The following is a 21,942-nucleotide window of genomic DNA, read 5'->3' on the forward strand; positions in this document are numbered from 1 at the left end:
ACACGATAGCTTAAAAACTCCGTAAATTCCCGAAGGGTGCCATTAAGGTTTTTGTTCTGCTTACATTTCACGCCCAAAATTACCAAACTTTTTCGATTTAAATTTCGCCTATTGGCGAACAGGCGGATGGGCGGAAACAAATATTATTCCCTTACGTTAACGCTCGCTCGCTTAACGGTACCTTGCTGTATTTACGTGTCAACAAACTAACCATGCATACCCTTAGCAACTAATACAGCAGAAAATTTTAACACAATAATTTCCACAGGTGCTGCGCGAACAGTCTGGGCGAATAGTCATCAGATATGCTTTTCACTGTGTACCGTTGCAATAAAGTTAACAGATCATCCTGTCCACATTGCATCTGATTAACGTTCAATCGAATCGAATTTGTTCTGTAGGTGGATGACATATCCCACACGAAAGTGATGCGGTCAGAATGCGAACGTGCGCATTCTGGATTCGTTTATTCTGCACGATTTTCGAAACTAACGGCTTTTAAAAAATCTGTGCTATTATATTTTTCTCCTTCAATTAAAAGCCCAGTTGGCTAGAAATTCAATGGTCGAAGTCGATCGGATTTCGCGACAGCTCCGTTGGAAAATTGGACGTTCTGCAAAGTGCTGTTAAAATGTGCGCAAGCGATGAAGCGTCCGTATCTGAGCGCATACCTGGGATGCGATTTAGAGAGCGACCAACTAACTGCATAATAGCAACACTCGAATTTGCGCGAAGTTAATTGAAAATATACAGAAAAACGACCAAATCAGCATAGTTTATCCGCATCACTTTCATGCGGGCATCCTGTTGAATTTTGGCAAGGTTATCGATTGAGCTTTGCTGAGATAGTACCGAATGGAGTAATTGAAGCCGTTCCGCTGAAATTTCTTTAGTGATTCGATTTTTTCGATTGCTTATAATGCTTATTAATTTTATGCTGTTTCCTGAACGGATGCCGCGTTTCCACCCTGGATTTCTATGCTGATCAGCTAAAACAATATTCCGTAACTCGGTACCGATGGCTGCGTCATTATATTATAATAAAAATATTTCATATTTACTTATAACTTTTTTAAAATTATTAATTATTATTATTTATATTACCATAATAATATAAATAAGTTAAAATATAAATAAATATATTACAAGTAAATAATATTATAATACTATCCTAATATAAATAAATTCGTCCATATTTATTTATGACTTAATAATATTATTAATTATTTTTATTTATATTATCATATTAACAATTATATTCATAAATGTCTCAAATTATAAATTATAATTAAACAATGTAAATAAGAATTTATTTTATTTTTATTTATGGGAAATCGCAATAGCCCCGTTTTTTTAAGCTACCCGCATTAGCAGCCCATTAAACATGGGCATCTCTTTAAGCAAATAATTTAGCTACAACACCCTGTTTGCAGTTATTACAAACACCCATTTTATTGTCCTTAACCGGAATCTGTAACTTATTTAAATATTATATATATTTCATTACATATATAAATTTTATATTTCATTAAATTATGTTTTATTATTTATTATATTTCATACTTTTTATTAATTTATTATTACGAAACATGATAAATTATCCCCTTTATAATAATAAACTAAGTAAAGTAATTTAGAAAAACAAATTAATTATTTTTTAAAAAAATTGTAGATATCAAGAATTTTGTAGATGCCTGCCAAGAAAAGAAAAGCAAGGCCGTCCACAGCGAGCCAGAGCAAAAAACAAAGAAAAATATGAGAATGCAAAGAGTAAGAGAAAGGCATCCCCAGAGCCAGCGGCAAAACGCCTGAAACGAGCAGAAAAGGCCAAACCGCTCAAAAATATTCTTCCTCAGTTGAAAAAAGTAATTTATCATAACGTTGTATAGGTAATACAGCCATCACAAAATCTTTATTCCTGCAGTTAACCATGAGGCCCTGCGATCGATGCGGAGCAATGCTTTTCAATACAGATGCAAAATCACTTTGGTGTAGTTATTGATTTACCGCACGTACCAGTAGCGTTCCAAGCCCTTTACAAAGAAAACCCAGAGCTCTGTAACCGAAGTCGAGCGTATAATAATCTTTTTGCATTCTCTGCCATTGGTACTTCCGGGGAATTCATCAAACAGACAGGAGGTCCATCAAACCTGATTCTGCATGGGTGCACGTATCACCGAATGCTTAACGGTAGTGTTTAAATCATTTGATGTTTAAAAATTTGTGGATTTTTTTTTCTGTTAATTGCTTTTTGCTCACTTTATGCTGTAGGATCTGATAGTACCGGTCCTTTGAGATGGTTTGTTAGCGATGCCAGCGTACCGAAGACCGCTGCCCAAGAAGAAAAATTAAGCGAAAATTTAGTCGAATCCATTCGCTCAATCCTTGAAGAGAACAACTATTTCTGGGGCAAATTTAAGCGCATGTCACAAGATTCTTCCCAACAGATACGAATGGAGTTAACCGTCTCAGCAAAACGAGAAATCGCGGCCATTAGATTATTATCGCCCGACAGTCGCGATATACGGTCCGGTATACGATACGGTGGGACACCGTATCGTGACCGTACCGTTGATAAGTTGGAGTGATCGCAACGCGCAGACGGTAAACGATACGGTCCAATCCTGCCTCTGACGTGAAGTATGCTGCGGTTCAAATCGGTTTTAAGACTTTGGCAGATGGTAACAATCGTTCAGGTTAAAACTCGATGAAAACTAAAATGCTAAGCTATTTTTCGATACCAAAACGGCCAGATTTAACAGCCCATGAATCTTTCTACGAGCATTTAGATTTTAACACAGGCGCCTATGGAGTTTTAATAACAGCTCGCGCAGAGTACTCCAACGGCTCCGTAAGCTTTGCATGCTAAATTCACATGGCTGCAGAATAGTTCGTTTTCAGATAAACTGCACTTGCTTGGTATCAAAAAATTCCTTAGAATTTTATCTTTCTTCTTATATCCTTTTCTGATGAATCAAGAACAATTAAAATCTACCAGAAGAATTTTAAAGTTTCATGATTTGGCAGCTGCACACGTTGTGCTTCATGCCACTGCCAGTGAGGGTGGTTGCTATATCGCAGATGTCAACGGTAGTCATTACGATATCTCAGCCTTCTACCGTCAATCCTACCGTTAAACGGTCCGGTAAGGGTACGCCGTGATGACGTGAAAGAGCCTACCGTATATCGTACCGTCTATCGTAGGTCCATTTTGTGTTGCGATAAGAATCTATTATATGCGACGATACGAGCGGTGACACGCAACAACGTTCAGTAGTTTGCTGGAAGAATACTAATGCTGAGCCGACCTTCATCGAAACCTCGAACGCCATGTATTTTCCACTTCAATACGTTTTATTGTATCCTTCTGGAACTTTGGGATGGGATATTAATATGAAAATAACCGCTAATATTACACAGCTTAAATACTGTCGACAGATGATTTTGAGACATGAACCGCTACACTATTTTGGTCCGTTATTTAACGAGTATTCAGTTGATTCGTTCAGTGCAATCGAAGAACCTCGATTAGGGTTTCATCGCTTAACCCAACAGAAAATTTGTCAGCGCAAAGAACTTTGAGTCAATTGCCAATGATGATGATGTTGGGCGAACGTTTTTACCATCGAGTCATCTGCACTCCAAGCGCAATATGCAGGAGAACACTGCAGATGCTCTTGCAATTGTAGCGAAATTTGGTAAACCGACGTATTTTATAACAGTTACGTGCAATCCGAAGTGGCCTGAGATTACATCGCAATTGAAACCTCATCAAGATGCCTCTGATAGGCCTGACATTGTAGCAAGGGTCTTCAAGGCGAGACTGCAAGAAATATTCGCTGATTTGGAACGTGCCTTTGGAGGCGGGTCAATTATTTACCGTATTCACGTTATTGAGTTTCAAAAACGAGGGTTGCCTCACGCGCATATTGCCGTCAAAATGGCTAAAGAACCGCACACAGACGAGGAAATCAACAAGGTGATTTCCGCCGAACTTCCAGTAAACGATCCAGAATTGAAGCAGGCAGTCGAAAAGCGCATGATTCACCGGCATGTTGAGGATCGGTGCTTTCGAAGAAAAGGTCATCTCAATGTACCGGATGCAAATGGCCACGTACACAATAAAACGTGTGTGGCCTTTTATCCAAAGCCACTGAACAGCCACACATATGTTGACGATTCTGGTTTTCCACATTAACGAAGGCGTAGCGACGCTGATTGTTGCGTTGTGCCATATAATCCGCATCTGCTCCGTAAATATGATTGTCATATTAACGTTGAGATCTCCCATTCAGTACGGATAAGAAGGTACCTTTACAAGTACTTTTACAAAGGTCCTGATTATGCCAACGTAAAAATGTCGAATGGAGATGAAATAACGGAATATTTAAATGCTCGATATATATCGGCGTCAGAGGCAATTTGGCGGCTCTTTGAATACGAAACAACCAGAAAAATCCCATCCGTTGAGCAGTACCCTGTCCATCTGCCCGATCGGAACTATATCGTATACAGTCCGAAGCAAAAAAAGTTAGAAAAAGCAGAAAAAGTGAAGCAGCTGTCACCTTTGGAGAAATATTTTCAGAGACCAGCAGGTGCTGATTTTGATGCTCTAAAGTACATCGAATTTTATTCAGAATACACTGCCAACACGAAAAAACCACAATCGGCTGAAAACGTGTTTGAATGTAAGATGTCCGATGGGAAGTTTTACTACGTTTATCCACGGAAAACGGTTCATGTGCCACGTCTGGCGCTTAAACGGCCTCAAGCTGGAGATGTGTGGTATCTGCGACTGCTTTTGAAACATGTACCGTGTCGATCATTTGAAGAACTTAAAACAGTAGAGGGTCGAGTGTGCGAATCTTCTGCAGAAGCTGCCACTAAGCTGGGACTGTTCAATGACTCAACTGAGAGTAAGCTCTGTATGGAAGAAGCGGTTGCTCAATTTTGTATTCCGTGCCAACTACGAATTCTGTTCTTTCTGTTAATAACAGAAGGTGCACCAGGGCCTTCGCTGTATGACGCTTTCAAAAGTCAGATGTCGGAAGATTATCGAATTTACGACAAACTTACAGAATGAGAGTCAGAGAAGAAACTTCTGTCAGATCTTTTTTCCAGATTCGAAGCCGCAGGAAAAAGTATGAACGATTATGGATTAGTTGAACCGCTCAACGAGAATACATTGGTCGAGAGAGAACTGGCACGATATGATGCGAAAGACACAGAGAGCGTCCACCAAGCTATGTTAGGGCAGCTGAACAAGGATCAACGAAAGATCTACGATTTCATCGTTGAAAAAATTCAGAGCAAGAAAGGTGGATTGATCTATATAAATGGCGCTGCAGGTCAGTTTGTGTTTTTTATTAACTGCTTTATTGTCTAATTATCTTTACTACAGGAACTGGAAAAACGTTCTTGGTGAAATGCATAGTAAGCTTCGTCCGTGCAGAAAAAAGAATAGCTCTTTGCTTGCGAGCTCAGCTTTTGCTTTTGTGAACGCAACATTATTTTTATTGAAGCGCGAAACATTAGTAGCAGAACACGGGTTGTGCCAGTACTGCTATAGCAGCATCGAATTATGAAGGTGGCAGAACGGCACATTCAACTCTACAGATACCAGTGGAAACAGACGCAGCAGAAAAAATTGAATGCAACGTACCAGTAAAATCACAAAGAGCAGATTTGTTGCGCGAAGCTTCTGTGCTGATTTGGGATGAGTTTGTTATGACGCACAAGAAAAATTTTCATGCTGTTGACGAAATGCTAAGAAAGGTGCGTCGTACTCCAGAAGTGTGCGGGGGTATATTATTTATTGGGATTGGCGACTTCCGGCAAAGTCCGCCAGTTATACCGTACGGATCCAAAGACCAGATAGTTGCCGCCAGTATTAAAAGTTCAAAACTGTGGAAACTATTTCAAACGTTTTCGTTGAAAATGTCTGTAAGACGGAGTGACCCCGAATATGCCAGGTAACCCAACGTGACTTAAATTTCAGCGGCCTTCTGCCATGTTTACTGTTGCAGGTTGTTAGATAAGGTAGGCGACGGAACTTTGCAAGAAGACGAGGAAGGCTACGTTCATCTACCTGACTACCTTAACTACACGACATCGCTTGAAGATGCTAAAAAATTTGCTTATCCTGATCTAAAAGAACCGGGCAGATGCGTTTAAGATACAGCAATATTGTCGCTACGGAACTATCAGGTGGACAGTCTGAATGATGACATATTTAATGATCTGCCAGGCCGCGCTGGGACTCTGCTCAGCTACGATGAGCTTGACTCAACTGACGGATCTTCTAGTCAGTAACTTAACAATTTATCAGTGAACTCAGCTAATCTGATTATTTTGGCAGATCACTTTGACGATGGCCTCAACGAAGATTTCTTGCACTCATTAAATGAAAACAATGTTCCTCCCCATGAGCTAAAAGTTAAAGAAGGAATGGAGTGCTATTTGTTACGCAACATATCTCCAGAGGATGGGCTACTGAACAACGCTAAAATCATCGTTTTGAAATTTACCAGAAACGTTTTAACAGCCAGAGTTGTTGCAACAGGAAAGGTTGTGTACATTCCCAGGATTCAGTTCACACTTAAAATAGAGCGCAAGAATTTTCAGATGAAACGAGACAATTCCCTATCCGTCCGTCTTACGCAAGAACATTTAACAGAGCCCAGGGAGCAACCCTTATGAAGTGTGTGTTAGACTTACGTGATGCGCCGTTTGCCCATGGACAGCTTTATGTAGGTCTTAGCAGAGTTCGGCACAGAAACGACATTTTGATTTTACTGACTGAAGAACAAGCTAATTCTGTCTATCCCTTAAGAACTCGGAATGTGGTTTTTCATGAACTTCTAGTAGAGAGTGAATAAAAGCGAATGCGATGAAAAAAATTAATATGCTGTAGTGGTTAGAATATAAGAACTGACACCAAATAATTAAGATGATGTAATTACACAGAAAATACGGTAATAATATAACTAAAACGCTGTCCAATAACAATAAAATTTTTACAACAGTAAATTATCAGTGCGAGTTGTGTAAATAACTTGCTGAAGAAATCCGTAAGGAGAACTTCTCTCTGCAACCCGTAAGGGAACCAGAAACAGGCAAGTTATTAAGCAGCGCGTATGGTAGTTTGCATACAAAAACACGCACAAGCGCTACGGACTGTACAAGTTACATGAGAAAATTATCCGTATAAAGGTTAACTTCATCTGCAATCCGTAAGGAGACCAGAACCGAGCAAGTAACTATGCGGTCCGTAGCACGTTTTCTTTATAAAGATTTAAAAAAAGTTAGGTCAATCATCTGTGAGGTATCTCGGTACTTAAAATTAAAAGAACAACGATAACAAAAGCTATTAAGATTTTTTTAACGATGCTAAATTGGTGCCGCGTGAGCAAGTGACTTGCTAAAGTAATCCGTAAGGAGAGCTCCCCCTCTGCAATCCGTAAGGAAACCAGAAAGAAGCAAGTCACTGAGCTGCACGTGTCGCTAATTTACATCCACAAACTGCGTACGCCAGCAACGGACTGCATAAGCAACTTGCAGAAGTAAGCCGTAACGAGAACTTTTGCAACCGTAAGGTCAGCAAAAGCGAACAAGTTACTAAGCTGTCCGTATGGCTTTCATAGCTTTTACTTAATATAAAGCTTTAAAACTTAATACTTACAATTTTCTCTACTGTACGGAAGTCATTGTGAATTTAAGTTTATAATTTTAGTTATCAAATACATCGAAATTTTTAACTTACTTTCAGAGTTCAACAAACCAGATTTTTATATAATATATTCCATTTTTTTATTTGGTAATACGAAAATTTCTTAAAATTTTTGACCCTTACCAGCTGGCGGGTTCCACGTGGCAAGGGTTGGGTGTGGTTAACAAAGTTTTATTTAACCACAGCAAACAGCCAGTCTTACAAAACATCACTATTACAAATTCTACAAACTCAACTACAGTTTCTACAAATTCGCCGTGAATGCAAGCCGAGGCCGGAGGCCGAGGGTTGCCTTGTAAAGACAATTTCTACTCCGCCGTTTTTTTCCCCAACATCTCCTCCTACACCGTTCGACGTAGATTTTTCCACGATAGCTTAAAAAACGTCTAAATTCCTGTAGGGTGGCAAGACGGTTTTCGTTTATCGTTATTTTCGCTTTCAAATTTACGAAACTTTTTCGGAACGAATTTCGCCTATTGGCTGAATCAGAAAGTACTAACGGCGAATAGGTGGAATCTGTTATTATGGCGGGAAGAATAACTATGGCAACACCGACAGTACGGAATACCAACACATTAGGGACTTATCTAATTGCGGCTGGCATCAGTTACCTCACGACCTCATTATCCGAAAATAAGGCCTTTGTTTACGGCTACGGCAAAATACATGCGGCACATGCAGAAAATGGGTCAGATGTTGTGTACTACGGTGCGCGCAATACACACGTACGTAACCAGGACATTGGCAGGAAAATCTAAAATTCCTTATTATTGGAAAGTACTGTTGCAGTGATAACGATGGGCGGAAACAATTAACACAATGAGAATCCGACATGTTCAGATTGTACAAGTATTTTTGCATTTGTACAAGTATCTTTGTATTTTACAAGTATCTTTGTATTCGAAAATACACAAAAAAACATTACGGAAATTTTGCCCAAAAACCTTTAGCAATTCAAATAATAGCTAACGATAATAAAAAAAATAATAAATTTACGAAATTGAAGCAAAGGCCTGCATTTCCACATGAAATTAATGAAATTGTACATACACTACATCGTACGTACATCGTACATTCAAAAATACACAAAAAAACCTTACGGAAATTTCGCCCAAAAACCTTTACCAGTTTAAATTATAGCTAATGATAATAAAAAAAATAATGAATTTACAAAAATGCAGCATTAAAAGATAGCTTTTATAAGAGCGATCTGATACAATTCGAAAATGCACAAAAATGTCCTTACGGAAGTTTCGCCCATAAACATTCAGTAGTTTAAATTATAGCTATCGATTACAAAAAAATCTTCTAAATAAGCAAGCAATTCCTGTTTCTTGATAACTTCTGAGAACATTACGTCTGCTAGGCAATCTGGCGTACTGATATTTCGGCAGATTAATTAGTATCCTTGCTAATGCGGCACAGGAAACACAAAATTTTCGGCAAAACTTTAGGTCATGCCGAGTTGTTCGTATGCCGAAAGAGGAGTACGGCAAGAATTTTTAAAAAGGTCACATCTGCAATTTTTAGTACACTTACTTTACAATTTTCCATTAAATTAGCGGAACATAAGTAACGGCAATACGGAAACAACAAAATTACTGCACAAATTTGATAAACACCAGCGTTAAATCTGTTAAGTTTAGGCAACATAAATATCTTAGTTAATGTATTTATATCGCCGAAAAGAACCGTTTTGTGGCCAACACTCGGTAGCCTTAACCCAACGCCGAAATTAAGAAAATATGTTTCGAACATCGTTTTCGTTTTGTTTTCAAGAACTAGCTAATGTTCTTGAGATTATGACTTTTCTAGATTAAGCGGTAGGAAAGAAGTGTTCGCCAAACTGTACCAGTACTTTCACTAGGCAGTCATTATCTGTTTGCGCAAATGTACTATAGTAGTTGATAATCCAAAATTGTTGTGTTCGTAAAAATAATACAAATTCAAACAAAAAATGTTCCAGCCAAAATAAATAAACGTTCATTTTTTGCAACAAAAGTAATTACGACGGCTGCGGTAAACATAGTTTATCCGGTACTTTTAAGATTGATTTTGTTTTTAAATATTTTAGATACTTTTTCGCTAGAAGTATTTAATATTTTGTTTTCCACAGTTTCTAGAAATTCTTTAATTTTCTTCTTTCTACAGTTTCTACAAGTTCTACGTTTTGCAAGCCGAGGCCGGAGGCCGAGGATTGCCTTGTTATAAAGACAATTCCTCACTCCGCCGTTTTTTTTCCCAACATCTCCTCCTACACCGTTCGACGTAGATTTTTCGACAATAGCTTAAAAAGCGTCTAAATTCCCGTAGGGTGGCAAGACGGTTTTCGTTTATCGCTATTTTCGCTTCCAAATTTACGAAACTTTTTCGGAACGAATTTCGCTTATTGGCTGAATCAGAAAGTACTAACGGCGAATAGGCGGAAGTTATTATTGCGGAAAGAATAAGTAACAATGGCAACACCTACGGTACGGAATACCAACACATTAGGGACTTTTAGATTTCACCACGTTGCTAACCGTAAGACGCTTACAGGTTACGTTCGTATATATACCTTGACCGTAGTACACAACCTCCCGCCCGAAAACCTCTTCCCAAGATAGGCGTAACTTATCTAATTGCGCCTGACCTCGGTTCTCTCACGATCTTATTATCCGCAAGATAAGGCCTTTGTTTACGGCTATGGCAAAATACATGCGGGATATGCATAAAATAGGTCAGACGTTGTGTACTACGGTCCGCGCAATACACACGTACATAACCAGGACGTAGGATGGAAAATCTAAAGTTTCGCCCAAATACGTTTAATAGTTTAAATTATAGCTATCGATGACAAAAAAATCATTTATTTGACATTTAAATACGCAAACAATTGCTGTTTCTCGATGATTTTTGAAAACATTGCGTCTGCTAGACAATCTGGCATATGAGTATTTCGGCAGAGTAACTGGTTTCTTAACTGATGAAGCAACAGAAACATATAGTTTTCGGCAAAACTTTAGGCCATGCTGCGTTATTCATATGCCGAAAGAGGAGTACGGTAACAATCTTTTAAAAAGCCACGTCTACAATTTTTAGTACAAATACTTTACTACTGTACACTAAAACTTTAGAAAGCTGTAAAAACATATACTGCATTATTCTCTGGTATTTGTCACCTGTTCAGTTACAAATACAGTTAGCTATACAGGAGCAGCGGAGGATATGATAACGGCAATACGGAAACAACAAAATTACTGCAAGAGATTGATCAACACCAGCGTTAAATGTGCAAAAACAAATTTCGATTAGCTGGGCACTACCATAGTAAAGATATATATAATGCTTTTCAGTGAACCTACTCTTTAGCGTAGGCGAATAACTTCAATCCTTATGTAAACTGAGCACCTCGAGCAAATGAACTTTTATGACGGTGGCAAAATTAACACGCACATTGAACCTGTATGCGATGAGCTTAGCGCTAACGTGATGTCTTACTGTCCACACAACTTTGAGGGAGCATCTTACGCACGAGTATTAACAATGCACGCTGTCCGTCTCGATCAGAAGTAAGAGGCTGATCTAGTGACTGGCAGTGACTGGCCACCGTCTCCAAGTCCACTGGCCGAAGGTCTGCTAATGAGATTTTTGTACCTCAAGTTGGATAAAGGGACAGAGAGAACGCGTAAAGAAGTCGACTGGGTCTGGCACTACTTAGTCCTTTGAATGTTCGGTGAAAGCTCGTGAAAAACGCTGCAGTATCTTTTTTCAGAAGATGTTGACAGGCGGAGAATTCTACATTCTGTTATCAGTATAAACATTTTTCGAAACAATCTTATTGAGGGATACCTTAATCAAAGACATCATCTTGGAAGCTGAAATGAACATGGAGAAGTTTTATTTGCAAAAAAACCAACACAAACAGTAACAAATCAGTAAAAGGAAGTAGAAATAATTAATAAACAGTGATAATTATAACAAAAAAACTAAATTCTAAAGACGGTTTTCATTTATCGTTATTTTTAGTTTCCAATTTACGAAACTTTGTCGGAACGAATTTCGCCTATTGGCTGAATCAGAAAGTAATAACGTCGAATTGGCGGAATCAGTTAGTATTTGCGGAAAGATAACTATGGCAACACCGACAGTACGGAATACCAACACATTAGGGATTTTTAGATTTCACCACGTTGCTTACGGGTTACGTTCGTATAAACGCGAACCGTAGAACACAACGCCCGAAAACCTCTTCTGAAGATAAGCGTAACTTATCTAATTGCGGCTGACCTCAGTTCTCTCACGACCTTTTTATCCGAAAAATAAGGCCTCTGTTTACGGCTACGGCAAAATACATGCGGCACATGCAGAAAATGGGTTAGATGTTGTGTACTACGTTGCGCGCAGTACACACGTACGTAACCAGGACGTAGGCTGGAAAATCAAAAATTCCTTATTATTGGAAACTGCTTTTACAGTGATAACGATGGGCGGAAACAATTAACACATTGAGAATCCGACATGTGTAGATTATACAAGTATCTTTGCATTAGCCAGTTCGCGTCAAACAGCATTTACAAAAACGCAGCACCAAAAGATTGTTTTTATCAAAAGGCCAAATCATAATCTGTTTTGGCGGATATACTGTGGTTGTTGTTAATTCATCATTGTTGTGATCGTGAAAATAAGACAAAGCAAAATAAAAACGTTCTTGCCCAATTAAATAACGGCTTTTGTTTACAACCAGATACAGTTCATAGTTTATCCAGTATGGATGTTTTAAAAATTGATTTTTTGTTTCTAAATATTTTAGATATTTCTTCGCTAGCAGTATTTCATTTGTTTTCTACAGCTTCTACAAATTCTATGGTTTTCAAGCCGAGGCCGAAGCCCGAGGATTGCCTTACTTGATTGATTGAAAGTTTGCTTATGTTTAGGCAATATAAATGTTTCAGTTAATGTATTTAAATTGGCGAAAAAAATCGCTTTGTGGTCAACACGCGCAAGCGTTAAACAACGCCGGAACAAAGAAAAATATGTTTCAGACGTCGTTTTCGTTTTGTTTTCAAGAGTTTCTAATGTTTTAAAAATGTTAAATTTTCTAGAATACACGGTAAGAAACAAGCGTTCTTCAAGCTGTAACATTACTTTTTCTATGCAGTCATTATCTATTTGCGCGGATATACTGTGGTTATTGTTAATCTAACATTGTTGTGATCGTGAAAATAAGACAAATGCAAAAAAAATTTTCCAACCGAATTAAATGACGGTTTAAAGATTGATTTTTGTTTCTAAATTTTTTAGATATTTCTTCGTTAAAAGTTTTTAATATTTTGTTTTCTGCAGTTTCTACAAAATCTTTAATTTTCTGTTTTCTACAATTTCTAATCAGAAAGTACTAACGGCTAATAGGCGGAATCAGCTGTTATTATTGCGGAAAGAATAACTATGGCAACACCTACAGTACGGAATACCAATACATTAGGGACTTTCAGATTTCGCCACGTTGCTTACGGGTTACGTTCGTATAAATACGCGGACCGTACTTTCTTATTATTATTATTATTATTATAAAGACAATCCTCACTCCGCCGTTTCTTTTCGGTTTTTTGGCAAACAATTCCTAGACCACTCGACATTTCAACCCGCACGATAGCTTAAAAAACGTGTACATTCATGTAGTTTAGTTCAAAGATTTCGGTTTTTCGTAAATTTCATTTTTAGAATTCACGAAACTTTTTGGAAACGAATTTTGCCTATTGGCTGTATCAGAAAGTATTAACGGCGAATGGGCGGAAACAATTATTATTGCGGAACCATAATTATGGCAACACACCGTAATACCAACACATTGTGGAAAGTGCGGAAGGTGGAATTCCACATTTACTGTAACAAACTGCAAATCCGACATGTTCACATTTTGTTTTTATATTTTGAAACCGAATTTTGCATTTTTTTATTTTAATTTCGCTTAATGAATTCCATTTTATTTTCTTATTTTTTTCCCGGTTCTTTAGACAACATCTCCTTCAAGACCATTCGCCGTTTCTCCAAATGCCATAGCTTAAAAAACGCTTAAATTTAGTAGTTCGGTTAAAAGGTTTTCGTTTTACGTAAATTTCATTTAAAAATTTCGTCAGTTAGACAGAGTGAAAGGAATTTTTGCTGATCAGACAAAAGGGTGGGCGGGGGTTCGCTGGTTAGACAGTGGGGGTGGGACTTTTGCCAGTTAGACAAAGGATGAGGGATTTTCGCCGACTAGACAGAGGGGAAGAAATTTATGCCGACCAAATAAAAGGGAAAGAATTTTCGCCGGCCAGACAAAAGAAGAAATATTTTTGCCGCTTCGCCAGAGGGGAAGGGAATTTCGCCGCTTAGACAGAAGATTAGGGATTTTCGCCGGTTAGACAGAGGGGAAGGAATTTCTGCCGGCCAGGCAAAAGGAGAGGCATTACTGCCCGTTAAACAGTGAAGAAAGAAATTTCGCCGGTTAGACAAAGGGGTAAAAATATGAAGTACTGTAGCCGCTAGATGAAATGGCACCACAGAGTCTGATGTACGGAAAACAGCGCACACGCTGCTGTTAACTTGTGCGCTGTCCGACAGGGGACAGGCAGCGGCCGGCTCTAATAGTGGTGCCATTTCATCTAGCGGCTACAGTACAGAAAGTAATAAGTGCATTTTATAAAAATAAAATTTTTAAAATTCGTTTCTTTTATATTAATTATATTATTAAAACCATGAACAAATTCAGTCTCGCTCAATTCATCTTTCATTTTACGGATATTTTTTTTGGCAGCTAAGACCTGAGTGCTATATTTTTATATTCAGAGTGTATAAGCAATCCAGATTTTGGTTTTGCTGAATCGTTTATAACAAAATCCCATTCCGAGTTTCTAAAATTCGACGTTTGCAAACCGAGGCCGGAGGCCGAGAGTTGCCTTGTATATACAAAGCTACTTCGCCGTTTTTTTTATCCAACATCTCCTCCTACACCGTCCGACGCTGATTTTCGCACGATAGCTTAGAAAACGCCTAAAATCATGTAGTTTGTCTCAACGACTTTTGTTTTTCTAACTTTTCGACCTCCGATTTACGAAACGCGTTCGAAACGAATTTCGCTGATTGGCTTATCTTTAGAAATCAAAAAGAGGATTGGCGGACAAATATCTTTAGAAATCAAAAAGAGGAATTAAAAGAAGATTGGCGGACAAGCGGAGATTTCGAACGAAACCCGCTGACTCACGTTATGTGTGGGAAACAACATACTAATATGGGCCAGAAGAACTGATTTTGAAAATATTCAGAATTAAAATTTATTATCAATATAACTTCGCTGATTGGCTCATCTTTAGAAATTAAAAAAGTTGCCAGAAAATCGCAAATTTCGAACAAAAACCGATGACTGACTACAAAGCTAGCTTCGCCGTTTTTCTCTCTACCTCTCCATCCTGCACCGTTCGGTGCTGATTTTCGCAAGATAGCTTAAAGAACTCCTAAAATCATGTAGTTAGTTTCTACGACTGCGATTTTTTTAATTTTATCGTCCTTCAAATTACGAAATATGATCAAAACGAAGAAATTAATTGAGGATTAGAAATTAATTGAGGATCGGCGGAAATGCGAAACTTTCCGAACGAAAACGCTGACTAACAACATACGTTGCATGAACACTGTATTTATAAAACCGTGCTTTGAAATTAATATTGCAGAAGTACAAAATGCGAAAAGCCATAACCATAAAGCAAGCGGTAGAATTTGATTTAGATCATTAGAAATTATTAAAGAATGGCGGAAAAGCGGAACTTTTCAAACGAAAACCGCTGATTAACAGGGTTTATTTACCCAACATGTTCTATACCATTCGACATTAAATTTTCAACGATAAAAATACCTAAAATCGTTTAGTTTGGTTGAACGACTTTCGTTTTCGATGTTTTCAGTTTTGAAATTATGAAACGCGTCCAGAATAAATTTCCTTGATTGGCTTACCATTACAAATCAACAGGAGATTAGCGGAAATGTGTAACTTTTTAAACGAAAAAACTGCTAACACATAGCATAATATTTTATGAGTAACATTTTTACTTAGTGCAAAGAGTAAAGAGATAGCTTTAAATTAACGGGAAAGTTAATTATTAAGTTACGGCTACCATGAGTACGTATTAATAGAAAAAGTGGATACGATCTCGTACTTTGGATTACGAAACACGTCGAAAACGGACTTTGCTGGTTGGCCTATCACAAGTTATTAGTTAATAATAACGAACCTTACCGAAACTGCCACCAACGTTTCTTTATCTTTTCATTAGCAGGAATTTTTGCCTGTTAAACCGAGAGTTATAGATTTTCGCCGGCCAGACAGAGGGGGAGGGTGCCTCACCAGTTTGACAAATCAGAAGGGATTTTCGCCGGTTAGACGGAGAGGGAGGGAATTTCGCCGGTCAGACACAGGGGTAGGGATTTTCGCCAGTTAGACAGAGGGATAGGGTTTTCGCCGGTCAGACACAAGGGTAGGGGTTTCCTTCGGTTAGACAAAAGGATAGGGATTTTCGCCGGATAGACGGAGAGGGAGAATTTCGCTGGTCAGACACAGGGGTAGGGATTTTCGCCGGATAGACGGAGAGGGAGGGATTTTCACCGGTTAGACAGAGGAGTAGGGTTTTCCGCCGGTCAGACACAAGGATAGGGGATTTTTGTCGGATAGACGGAGAGGGAGGGAATTTCGCCGGTCAGACAGAGGGAGGGATTTTCACCGGTTAGACAGAGGACTAGGGTTTTCCGCCTGTCAGACACAGGGGTAGGGATTTTCGCCGGATAGACGGAGAGGGAGGGATTTTCGGCGGTCAGACACAGGGGCAAGGATTTGCGCCGGTTAGACAGAGGAGTAGGGGTTTCCGCCGGTCAAACACAAGGGTAGGGTTTTCGCCGGTTAGACAGAGAAGTAGTAGTTCATCATATTCCAATAAATTTTGCTAATCATTAATTCCATAATCAATATTAATAATTTATATTATAATAATAAATCAGTAATCAATACTCAATCCTCCATTTTCCCGACCGAGGCCGGAGGCCGAGGTTGGGCTTGTTATATATACAAAGCTACTTCGCCGTTTTTTTTATCCAACATCTCCTCCTACACTGTCCCACGCTGATTTTTGCACGATAGCTTAAAAAACGCTTTAAATCATGTAGTTTGTCTCAACGCCTTTCGTTTTTCGATCTTTTCGTTGTCCGAATTACGAAAGAGGAACAAACCGAATTTCGCTGATTGGCTGATCATTAAAAATTACCATACGATTGGCGGAGATGCGGAAGTTATCGAACCATAACCGCTGACTAATAACACACAAGTAGTACAATACTTTATGTGCCATATGTACCAGTATGCGCATAATACCGCGCGGCTGAATTGTAAAATATTTTGGAAATGTAAAATATGCGGAAAGGCGTAATTTAACAGGAACTTCTGGTACAACTTCGAAGCAAAATTTTTTACAACGCTTAAAACAATCATGTAGTTTGTAACAAAGGGTTCGTTTTTCAATTTTTCCTCTCCGCGTTACGATACGGGTTCCAAACGAATTTTTGATTTCATTGGCGGAAAAAAGAAAAGGATAACTGAAACGGGCAAGGTACATACAAAAACTAACATAAGTAAGTATTATTAAAGAGAAGGAAATTTGATAAGCACAATAAATGTCCCTGTGATTCGCAATTTCCCGACTGGAAGATATATTTTCCGATGGTGTTCTTGCCGGTGAGACGGAGGGGAAGGGATTTTCGCCGGTCAGGTAGAAGTACAGGCATTTTCGCCGGTCAGATAGAATTACAGAGATTTTCGCCGGTCAGATAGAAGTACAGGGATTTTCGGCGGTCAGATAAAAGTACAGATATTTTCGCCGGTCAGATAGAAGTACAGAGATTTTCGCCGGCCAGATCTAAGTACAGGGATTTTCGCCGGTCTGATAGAAGTACAGGGATTTTCGCCGGTCAGATAGAAGTACAGGGATTTTCGCCGGTCAGATAGAAATACAGAGATTTTCGCCGGTCACATAGAAGTACAGAGATTTTCGCCGGTCAGATAGAAGTACAGGGATTTTCGCCGGTCTGATGAAAGTACAGGGATTTTCGCCGGTCTGATGAAAGTACAGCGATTTTCGCCGGTCAGATAGAAGTATGTACAGGGATTTTCGCCGGTCACATAGAAGTACAGGGATTTTCGCCTGTTAGAACACAGGGGCATGGATTTTTGCCGGTTAGACAGAGAGGATGGGATTTCCGACGGTTAGACGGAGGTGTAAGGATTTTCGCCGATCTTACAAAAAATGGAATTTTTTGTCAGACAGATGATGAGGTGCTTGGCTGTTATGTTATTATTAAAATTTTTTGCTAATATGTTATTTGGCTCAACCTTCTTTGCAGACGACGGTTTTATCGTTGGCACTTCCATAAATAGAGGTATATGTATACACCTTCCGTTATAATTAACGGAACCTTTATAATTCAAAACAAACTGCTTTTGCGACCAGTTAAATTCCGTTTTCAACCAGCTAAATCTTCATAAAACTACCACATTTCTTTTTTCAGTTCTAAAAATTCTCAACCGAGGCCGGAGGCCGAGGTTGAGCTTGGTGAGGCCGAGGCCGAGGGAGGCCGAGGCCGAGGCCGAGGCCGTTGGAGAGGCCGAGGTTGGTGAGGTTATATATACAAAGCTACTTCGCCGTTTTTTTTATCCAACATCTCCTCCTACACTGTCCGACGCTGATTTTCGCACGATAGCTTAAAAAACGCCTAAAATCATGTAGTTTGTCTCAACGACTTTTGTTTTTCGATCTTCTCAAAATCAGATTTACGAAAAGCGTTCAAAACGAATTTCGCTGATTGGCTTATCTTTAGAAATCAAAAAGAGGATTGGCGGAAAAGCGAAATTTTGGACTAACGTCACGCAGTGCAACAACGCAGTGTAATATGGGACAGGAGCTCTCATTTTGATAAACACAGAGATGCGGAAAGCCGTAGCTTACAAATGTTAGTATTCAGTACACAAATAACAGTGTAACAAGTAATCATTGTTTCAGACGGGAATTTTGCCATTCTGGTAATTTTGTAAAATAAAGCCAATTCGGCAAAAGAAAATTTTTGCATGCGGACAAAGCTGCATTAACTCATTTTTTTGGGGGGAAATTTCTGCATTTAGGAGGAATTTAATAATAATGAAACGATTTAAAAACGATTTCTTCCGATTTAATTTAATTAAATTAATTTAATTTAATGTAGTTTGTCTCAACGACTTTTGTTATTCAATGATTTCTTCCGATTTAATTTAATTTAATTAATTCAATTTAATGTAGTTTGTCTCAACGACTTTTGTTTTGCAATCTTTTCGACCTCCGATTTACGAAACGCGTTCGAAACGAATTTCGCTGATTGGTTTACCTTTTATAAATTAAAAGCAGATTGGCGGAAAAGCGAAAATTTCAAACAAAAGCCGATGACTAACTACAAATCTAATTTCGCCGTTTTCTTCTCTTCCTCTCCCTCCTACACCGTTTGGTGCTGATTTTCGCACGATAGCATAAAAAACTCCTAAAATCATGTAGTTTGTTCCTATGACTGCGATTTTTCGATTTTATCGTCCTTCAAATTACGAAATATGTTCAAAACGAAGCAATTAATTGAGGATTGCGGAAAAACGGAACTTTGCGGACTAACAACATACGGTGCATGAGCACTGTATTTAATTAATTTTAACGCCAACAGCACGACATAGTATTTATAAAACCGTGCTTCGAAATTAATATTGCGGAAGTACGAAAAATGCGAAAAACACAGACACAGAGTAGGGTTTTCGCCGGTCAGACAAAGGGATAGGGATTTTCGCGGGATAGACAGAGGGGTATGGGTTTCCGCCGGTCAGACACAAGGATAGGGATTTTTGCCGGATAGACAAAAAGGTAGAAATTTTCGCTGGTCAGACACAAGGGTAGGGATTTTCGCCGAATAAATGGAGAGGTAAGAAATTCCGCCGGTTAGACAGAGGGGTAGGGATTTTCGCCGGTCAGACACAGAGTAGGGTTTCCGCCGGTCAGACACAAGGGTAAGGGTTTTCGGCGGATAGACGGAGAGGTATAAAATTCCGTCGGTTAGACAGAGGGGTAGGGGTTTTCGCCGGTCAGACACAGTAGGGTTTTCGCCGGTCTGACAAAAGGGTAGGGATTTTCGCCGGATAGACAAAAAGGTAGAAATTTTCGCTGGTCAGACACAAGGGTAGGGATTTTCGCCGGATAAACGGAGAGGTAAAAAATTCCGCCGGTTAGACAGAGGGGTGTGGATTTTTGCCGGTCAGACACAGAGCAGGGTTTCCGCCAGTCAGACACAAGGATAAGGATTTTTGCCGGATAGACGGAGAGGTAGAAAATTCCGTCGGTTAGACAGAGGGGTAGAGATTTTCGCCGGTCAGACACAAGATTAGGGAATTTCGCCAGTTAGACAGAGGGGTAGTGGTTTTCGCCGGCCATACACGAGGGTAGGGATTTTCGCCGGTCAGACAAAGGGAAATGTGATTTTCGTCGGTTAGACCATTGCCGCTCTACATTAGTGCAGTCAGCACTAATGTAGAGCGGCAATGGTTAGACAGAGGGGCAGTAGCTCATCATATTCCAATAAATTTTGCTAACATTAATTCCCTAATCATTATTAAAAATAATAATAATAAAACAGAAATCAATATTCAATCCTACATTGGGCTTGTATATGCAAATATATATTAATAAAATAAAATAATATATATATTTCCGGGAAATTAATATTTATTTCCCGGCTCGCATTCCTTCCCTGTTTGGCTTTTTCGTGCCACGGTTGCAGCGTATTCTGGATGATTAAATGGACTGCTGTTTGGATGGGGATTTTGATTGTGGTGTGTTGCAGTGTGGAGGAGCTGCATCTGAGTCTGAACGAGTACGCGCCCTTCGCGAAAGCGGACAGTGAGAACGCAGCGCCTTCCAGTTGCCGGCATCCCGGCCTGAAGGAGCTGCACATCGACAGCAACCAGCTGGCCTCCTGGCGCGAGTTACTCCGCATCGGGCGCAACTTCCCCGGCCTGCAGACGCTCTTCGCCAGCCACAACCTTCTCAATGACCTCTAGTTATTCATTGAAAACAGACCGGAAGTCGTTAAATTAATAACAGAAAATTAAAGAAATAGAGTGTTATAATAATATGTAGTAATAATTATTATTACCTACATAGGATATGGAGGGAGAGGCGTTGCGGGACAGCCTCCCCGCGGTGAGCAAACTGCACCTCAGCCACACGGAATTATCCTCCTGGCCGGCGCTGGACCAGTTGCAGCACCTCCCCTCCTTGACGGACCTCCGTCTGTTGAACACGCCCCTCTGGACGGACTCCCCGCTGACCGGAAGTAGCCCGCCCTCTTCCCCCTCCAAATCCGCGCCCTTCTCCCCCACTTTGACCACCCGCCAGCACGTCCTGGCCCGTCTCCCCGCCTTATCCTCCCTCAACGGGACCCCCGTCGACGCGATGGAGCGGATGGACGCCGAGCGCGCCTTTCTGCGCCATTTCCACGGCGCCGACGTCCCGCCGCCCTGTCCGCGCTTCACCGAACTCCTGGGCCGCTACGGGCCGCTGGCGCCCCTCCTGGACGTGCAGTTGGGGGCGCCGGAGTACGTGGAGGTCGGGCTCAGCTACGGCAGTGTCCAGCGGCGGCCCTTCAAGGTGAAAACAGCAATAAAAGTTCGATAATTAATTTAAGTGGAATAAAAATGGTAATAATTCATTTAATTGAAATAAAAATCGTATTAATTCATTTAAATGAAATAAGAATGGTAATAATTCATTTAACTGAAGTAAAATGTGAATAAATAGGTGAACGTGAAGCAGACGGTGGGGCAGTTGCGGCAGGAGCTGCAGAAGGGGGCGGGGATGCGCTGCCGGGTGTTCTACCTGGACGCGGTGCTGGCCGGCGTCGTCGGGATGGAGGAGATGCGCGGCGAGCGCCGGGCCGTGCACTCCTTCAACGTCCGCGACGGCAGCCCAAGTGAATCCGCGATAATCACGACGTCGCTGCCGTGGATAATCACGGGATTTTGGCCTTTTGTGTTGTGCGCGGAATTAACCGGTTGATCGGTGGAAATTTTGCGCTAATTTGTTTTGTTTTTCCCCCGCTGTTTGATTGATAAATCGACAAGTGTTTTGTTGTAGATAAATCAGAAT

General features: G+C 40.0%; 2 protein-coding genes across 2 annotated transcripts; both read left to right on the top strand.

Annotated features, from left to right (window-relative positions):
- The first annotated feature begins 282 nt into the window (after positions 1 to 282).
- Positions 283 to 21,854, top strand: LOC129598281 (tubulin-specific chaperone cofactor E-like protein). Its single transcript, XM_055496103.1, has 5 exons — positions 283 to 1,012; positions 1,691 to 1,770; positions 20,639 to 20,851; positions 20,955 to 21,444; positions 21,595 to 21,854. The coding sequence occupies exons 4-5, from the start codon at positions 20,962 to 20,964 to the stop codon at positions 21,850 to 21,852; spliced, it is 741 nt and encodes a 246-aa protein (XP_055352078.1). The 5' UTR covers positions 283 to 1,012; positions 1,691 to 1,770; positions 20,639 to 20,851; positions 20,955 to 20,961; the 3' UTR covers positions 21,853 to 21,854.
- On the top strand, positions 4,694 to 7,016 carry LOC129598304 (uncharacterized). The gene is made up of 4 exons (XM_055496142.1): positions 4,694 to 5,036; positions 5,163 to 5,348; positions 6,176 to 6,304; positions 6,359 to 7,016. The coding sequence occupies exons 1-4, from the start codon at positions 4,694 to 4,696 to the stop codon at positions 6,697 to 6,699; spliced, it is 999 nt and encodes a 332-aa protein (XP_055352117.1). The 3' UTR covers positions 6,700 to 7,016.
- Positions 21,855 to 21,942: the final 88 nt, after the last annotated feature.

This window comes from Paramacrobiotus metropolitanus, unplaced genomic scaffold (assembly GCF_019649055.1).
Source record: "Paramacrobiotus metropolitanus isolate TYO unplaced genomic scaffold, Prichtersi_v1.0 Parri_scaffold0000119, whole genome shotgun sequence".
NCBI classification, from domain to species: domain Eukaryota; kingdom Metazoa; phylum Tardigrada; class Eutardigrada; order Parachela; family Macrobiotidae; genus Paramacrobiotus; species Paramacrobiotus metropolitanus.

Excerpts from the sequence above, each read along its gene's own strand:
- LOC129598304 (XM_055496142.1), top strand. The coding sequence starts at position 4,694 with ATGTCCGATGGGAAGTTTTACTACGTTTATCCACGGAAAACGGTTCAT. Across the intron at positions 5,349-6,175 it reads CTATATAAATGGCGCTGCAG|ATACAGCAATATTGTCGCTA; the intron begins GTCAGTTTGTGT and ends GATGCGTTTAAG. Across the intron at positions 6,305-6,358 it reads CTCAACTGACGGATCTTCTA|ATCACTTTGACGATGGCCTC; the intron begins GTCAGTAACTTA and ends TTATTTTGGCAG.
- LOC129598281 (XM_055496103.1), top strand. The coding sequence starts at position 20,962 with ATGGAGGGAGAGGCGTTGCGGGACAGCCTCCCCGCGGTGAGCAAACTG. Across the intron at positions 21,445-21,594 it reads TCCAGCGGCGGCCCTTCAAG|GTGAACGTGAAGCAGACGGT; the intron begins GTGAAAACAGCA and ends GTGAATAAATAG.